The following is a 6,828-nucleotide window of genomic DNA, read 5'->3' as shown; positions in this document are numbered from 1 at the left end:
GAATTTGTACTTGTAATCACGCTTAATAAGATAATTAATAATCTTGTTTAGGGTTAATTTGATTATAATTCAAGTAATCACCAATAATAGATTTTTTTTGTGCATTAATATTTAACCTAGATTAAACAAGTTTAGGGTAATCCTATTGATTGCATATTAGTCAGAAAGTTTACATGAATACGAAAAGAATAAAGTCGAGGCCTATTATTACAGGAGGTTCTTTCTCTTTTATATTGGATTTGTACCTTCATTCCCGAACTTCCAATTTTAGTTCCAGACCTATTGGAGTTGACGATCTCTTGGATCGTTAAGGGGTGTAACCTTCACCCTGTGAACGGTTTACAAGTTCCTAAAACTTGTTGGCGACTCTTTTGATCTAGCTTCTTTCCCTTTGGACGTCACCATGCTTAAGTGTATGATCACAATGGGGTTCAAGTTTGGGGTAATGCTTGAAATATTCCCTACAAGGGCCTTCTTATCTTTTAGCGTTTTATTGCACTTGGTGGGAACTTGTCAAATTTTATGCCTTTCATCTTATTTATGATAAAGGCTTATACGATGTGTCTTCTACTTAGTTTTTCAAGAGACTTGCTTGCATATCATTTATCTTGCTTGGTTGTATCCTGTTTGTATGTTATTCAGCCTGTATTGATGTGACTTATTCATGTCATCCAGCTTGTTTTTGCTGTGACTTATTTATGTCGTTAAGCTTTTTGGCTGCTTGTTTTTATGTCGTCCAGCTTGTTTTTCTGTGACTTATTTATGTCATTCAGCTTGTTCTGTTGCGACTTATTATTTTATGCATCTTACTTATCTTTGTAAGAGCTTATTGCTGGTCCATCTCCTCTCCCCCCCCACAAAAGAGGTGAGCTGGGTAGAACCAAGAGAACCTTGGTGATGTCCGCTCGACCTGCCCCTTTGCTTTTCGTTCACCTTTCCCTGCTCAATTTGAATGTGCCAGGCCTCCCCCTTAGGCATCCTCGAGGTGGTGCTATATTTTACTTTGAGCAGGAAAGTTGAACTTAGGGAAGTGTGCTCTCCTTTGCCTAATGATGTCTTGCTACAACTTATTGTGATGTTTTCTTCCTTTAATATTTCTATGGAATTTTCTACATGTTAGTGTATAATACAAAAGCATAACTCAACAGATAAACATGTTTAAACAAGATCATATGGTATACTCCTCACGTAGAGGCTCGTATTTTATTAGATTCAAATGGCTTAATATGCCTTGATTAACATAACATAATCTTAAACAATGTTTTTGCATATCCTAAACAATTTTTTTTAATTTATACTTAGCCATTTGCCTTTTAAACAAAATATTTCTTTAGCACATCTACGTTGAAATTATTCCTTAAGACCTGACCTTCTTGATTTGCAAGGAGGAAGGCGCCTGGCCCCACTTGCTCATGGATGATGCAAGGGCCTTCCTAGTTGGCTGACAACTTCCCATGTTGGTTTCCTCTCCCTACTTCTGTTGTCCATCTGAAGGTCTCCAGACAGTAGTTTTAGGTGCTTGACTCTCTTGTTGAAAGCCTTTGAGATTCTGCTTTTTTGGGCTGCTAGCTTAAGGGCTGCTTTAAGCACCGTCTCTGGCAGGAAATCCAGCTCCTCCAGCATGCGCTTCTTATTTCCTTGCTGATCATAGTGCTGGATTCTAAGGCTGGAGATTCACACCTCTACTAGACCTACTACGTCTGCCCCATAAGCCAGGGTGAAAGGACTTTTTCCAGTAGACTCTTTCTCTATTGTTTTGTTTGCCCATAATACCTCTAGGATAAGGTCAGCCTAGAGGCCTTTATGTTCTTCTAACTTTCTTTGCAAGGCTCTTAGGATCAGCATGTTTGCTGCTTTTGCTTGGCCATTGCTCTGCGGGTGGCAGACTAAGGCGCTTGCATATTTGGTGCCCATCTCTTCCAAGTAATCCTTGATGGTGTCACAATCAAACTGGCACCCATGATCAAAGACTATGCACTGTGGCACCCCAAATCTTGTTATGATTTTCTACCTTATGAACGTTCTCACTTGGACTACTTTTATGTACTTGGTGGGCATAACTTCAATCCACTTGGTGAAATAGTCTACCGCCACTATGAGATACTTTATGTCCGCCGACCCAATGGTCAAGGGTCATAATATATCCATTCCCCACTAAGCGAACGGGATCGGGCTGAGAATTAGGGTCAGATCGTTTGCTGACTGGTTTATGACTAGAGCATACTTTTAGCATTTTTCACACTTTTTGACGTATGCTAAGGCATCCTGCGCTAGAGTTGGCCAGTATGCTCCTCTTCTAAGAACTTCAACCCCAGGGCTTTCCGCCAATGTGGTTGGCATAGATTCCTGAGTGTGTTACTTCCATAATTTTTCCTGCTCTAACTCTTGAATACACCTCACCAGTGGTTTTGAGAAGACCTTTTTGTTGAGCTCCCTATTCATCACCATGTACCAGTTGGCATCCTTTTTGCCTTTCTTGCACTAGTAGAAAAAGGCTTATTTGCGTCGCTCATTTATAGTGTATTTGCGTCGCTTCTATGAGCGACGCAACTGCTCGCGACGCAAATGACTTTTAAGTCATTTGCGTCGCTCCTAGGGGCGACGCAAATAAGAGTCATTTGTGTCGCCCCTTTATAAACAAGCGACGCAAATGACAAAAAGTAAGTTTATATAAAAAGTCATTTGCGTCGCTTGTTTATAAAGGGGCGACGCAAATGACTTAAAATAAGTTTATCAGAAAAGTCATTTGCGTCACTCCTTTATAAAAGAGCGACGCAAATGACTTTTTTGATAAACTTATTTTAAGTTATTTGCGTCGCTCCTTTATAAACAAGCGACGCAAATGACTCTTTTGATAAAATTTTTTTGTTATTTGCGTCGCTCCTTAATAAACAAGCGACGCAAATGACTCTTCCAATAAATGGATTTTTTGTTATTTGCGTCACTTGTTTATATAGGAGTGACGCAAATGAGGTGAATTTTTTTTTTTTTTAAATTATAATATAATAATTGCCTTGTATATATGTTTGTAGTACCTGTTTTCCTAGGTATAAAGTAATATGCTAACGCTAATATAATTGAAATTAAAATGCAATATTATTGAATAATGCAAATGTAAATTTCGGCAGAGTCTCCTTTGTAATTTGGCCTACCCATAAAATTGGGAATGACGGCATTATATTAACAACCTGTCCAATAATTTACATCTCAATATCATACACATTATACTCATCATCCCAACACCAATTAACCAAATTACTTCATTTCAAGCCTATAATCCAAAACAAGAGTCAAACATGCGCTAAGTGATCTGATAAATCTAAAGTTCAACATTACATATAAAATACTCTGCCCAAATATCTCGGATCTCATTTATCTCCTCCTCGGTGTACGGTGTAGTTCTTGAAAAATCCTATCAACACAACAAATATACAAGAGGAAAGTTTTAATTCAAGATTGTAGCTAACATCAAATCGTATTTATGAAACAAAAATGAAATATTTGACAACTCATACCTGAATAAGATCTTCACTGCTATGGTGATGTTCAAGTATTTCGTACATATAACGCATGACGTAGTAGCCACACTCACGTCCACCCAATTGTTGAGGACACTACATGTAATATATTTGTAAGTTGAATTAAATTGCTATACTTCAATTATTAAGAAACTAAAATTTAGGGTCAGAAATTAATTAAGGTAACCTGTCCCAAATGCCATGTCAATTTACTTCCCCTAGATTGTCCACTTAATGCCTTAAAACTTCGAAAAGCACTACACAAAGATAACAAAAAACATATATATATTACCCTTACACACATAAAATCATGACATTAATAACAAACTAGACTTACTTTGTCATTGCAAACTTAATTGCTAAATTTCGCTTCTGCCTCAAAGAATCAAAGATGATGACTTCACGCTTAGCCATGCATAAGACCAAAAGAACCCAATGATTCCTACATAATAAATTAGACACACATTTGTAAAAGAGTAAAATAATATCAACAATTTGCAAAGTTCAAATAAATACAAGTTCAAAGTTTATACTTTTCATGGTATGGGCATAAGATGAACTGCTTAGATTTGTGTTTTTCCATCACATGTGTCATGTATAGTAGGATACGATCAGCATCACTATGCAAATAAGTTTCTGAAATCATTTCCGGACACATGAATCCAATGGAAGCCACTTCCTCCGTATCGAGTAAGTCACTCAAGGCCCTACATATATATCATGTAATTACTTTAGTTTGAAGTTTGAAACTTCAAAGAAACCATGGTATTTCAAAAAAAAAAAAAAAAAGCCCCAAAAAACTTTTACCGCAAATTGTATCCAGGCTTTGAACAGTGCACATTTCACTGGGTGGAGGAACAGATCGCATAAAAGCAGGCTTTGCAGGTGAACAATTATGTCAAGTTGACTGCACTCCTACGCCAATAACATGAAGTAATAATAAGCTCCTTACTTAACTAAACTACATAGAGAAAGTAAAAGACAATTTCCTACACGCCAGAGAAAAACTAAGGCTGAGTACATAACCTGTGAGGTTGTGATACCTTCACAAGTATCCGCCTACTTCTAAAGGTCAAAGACCCAAAGAGAAAAAGTTCAATATTTGCTCCATAATTATACCGTACATAATATTGAAAAGATCCCAGATGATTAAGCCTAGCATTCCAATTACAATATCACTTCTCTATTAGGACATAAGCTAGAGGCCTGGCTTATCATGCAACGCCTTCTCGGGTTTTTAGTTTTTAAAAGTTACTACTGGCTTAAATTGCAAAGTTAACAATTTATTCATGCGTTATTGACTATGCTATTTAGGCTTGGGTATGCCGGTATGGTACATATCCGTTTTCAGGGACTATGCAATATGCTCAAATGACTATGCTATTCTACAGACTGTTCAAAGATGCAAACAAGCAACCAGTAAAATATTGCAAAACAGCCATATAAATTCAATGACTATGCAATATGCTCAGATGAAAATTGACTTCAAAAATTCAATGACTAAAATTCACAAGTATGCAATATGCTCAAATGAAAATTCAATGACTGAAAATTATAAAAATTCAATTAAATCTGCCATATAAATTCTAATTAGTGAACTAACACTAAACCTGAAATTAAACTAAGTCCGAGCCGAAATCGATTGAACATAAAAGATTGAACATTCTAATTAGTGAACTAACACTAAAAGTTCAAGTTAAATGCTACATTCTATCTACCATGAAAAGATTGAACATAAATAGAAGCAATCTTACCATAGGTGAAATTGATTTCTAAAATTCAACAATGTCGAGCCGAAATCGATTTTTGGGGGCGAAATTAAGCAATTTTTCCACTCGAAAATTCAAAAATTCAACATTGCTGTAATTTGCTTGAACTTCCTCGGGTTTTTGGGGGCGAAATTAAGCGATTTTTCCACTCGAAAATATAAGATATTGCTCGAATTTTTTCAGCAGGATTTTTAATTGAATTTTTTGGGGTTTCTAGGGTTCGAATTCGTATGGAATTGAGTACATTTTTTGCTCGAAATGGGGGATTTTTGGTCGAAAATAATCAATTTTTCTGGGGTTTAAGGGTTCGAATTAATTAGGGTTTTTGGTCTAAATTTTAGCTCGAAATTGCTCGGATTTGCTGCCGATTATGGGTGTTGAACTTGATTGCGATTTTGGATGTTGAATTTGCTGGGAATTTGCAGTTTTTTGGGCGAATTTGTGGGTGTTTTTTGGGCGAATTTGTTGGATTGAAGGGTCGAAATTGAAAAGCTGGGGATTTGCAGTTTAGTGAATTAGTGAAAGTGAAAAGCTAAGGTCAAAAGCGCAGAATGGGTAACCTAAAGCAGAGTTATTTGCGTCACTTTATAATAAAAATGCGACGCAAATAACAAAATCTGAAATGCTGAAAATTTGTTATTTGCGTCGCTCATTTATTAAAGGAGTGACGCAAATTATTCAGTGCCTTATTTGCGTCGCTTGTCAGTAAATGAGTGACGCAAATAATAAACTTATTTGCGTCGCTTTAATAAATAAGAGCGATGCAAATGATAGAAAGCCAACATACATTTGTTTTTTGCGTCGCTTCTTTAATAACAAGCGACGCAAATAACTTTAAAGTATTGTAAAAATACACATTTGCTTCGTTCTTTAGAATGAGTGACGCAAATATGGCGACGCAAATGAGGCTTTTTCTACTAGTGTTGGCATGTGCCTCGTCATCTGGCAGTGAGCCATGTACCTTGTAGGTCAGTATGTCTGTGAACCATGCTCGCTACTGCCTTGTGCAATTCACCTGCTTGCTTATTGAGGTGCTGCTCTCCTCTAGGACTTCCAGCATGACTATCCTTGTGGAGCTTTGTAAGGTAGAACTAGATAGCTTTGATAATGCATCAGCTTGAGAATTTTCTGCTCTAGGGACAAGGTCTATCTGAAAATGCATTAGTTAAGCCACCAGCTTTTTCACCTTGGTTGTGTACTTTATCACTTTGTTTTTTCTTTTTGGACTTGTTGTCTGTCCGGATGGGAGTGAACTCTGTTTCATGACATATGAATCAAGCATGCCCTTCTCGGCCAACTTATCCAACAATCTCTTCAAATTGTTGCATTCATTTGTATCGTGCCCCACATCCTTAATTGTGGTAGTGGCAATACTTGTTCTTGTTACGATACAAGGCCGAGCCTCTCAACGGCGTGGGCTTCTCAAATTCGAATTTGTCTTTTTAGCTCCATCAAAATCGAATAACAATCCTTGTTGAATTCGTACTGAGGTTCGTACATCTTAACCTTCTTTGACTTTGGTTGTTGATCATCCACCACCC

At 37.0% G+C, this 6,828-nt stretch overlaps 1 protein-coding gene across 1 annotated transcript; it reads right to left on the bottom strand.

Moving 5' to 3' along the window:
- Positions 1–3,319: 3,319 nt before the first annotated feature.
- LOC145624881 (uncharacterized) lies at positions 3,320–4,164 on the bottom strand. Its single transcript, XM_081677968.1, has 5 exons — positions 4,052–4,164; positions 3,856–3,960; positions 3,706–3,775; positions 3,516–3,614; positions 3,320–3,412 (listed from the first exon to the last, which is right to left on the bottom strand). Exons 1-5 carry the CDS (start codon positions 4,162–4,164, stop codon positions 3,320–3,322), a joined length of 480 nt encoding a protein of 159 aa, XP_081534094.1.
- Between the last annotated feature and the right edge of the window lie 2,664 nt (positions 4,165–6,828).

Source organism: Chenopodium album, chromosome 3 (genome assembly GCF_948465745.1).
Source record: "Chenopodium album chromosome 3, dcCheAlbu1.1, whole genome shotgun sequence".
NCBI lineage: Eukaryota > Viridiplantae > Streptophyta > Magnoliopsida > Caryophyllales > Amaranthaceae > Chenopodium > Chenopodium album.
The sequence above is the reverse complement of the archived record's forward strand: the minus strand, read 5'-3'. Positions and strand labels throughout refer to the sequence as shown.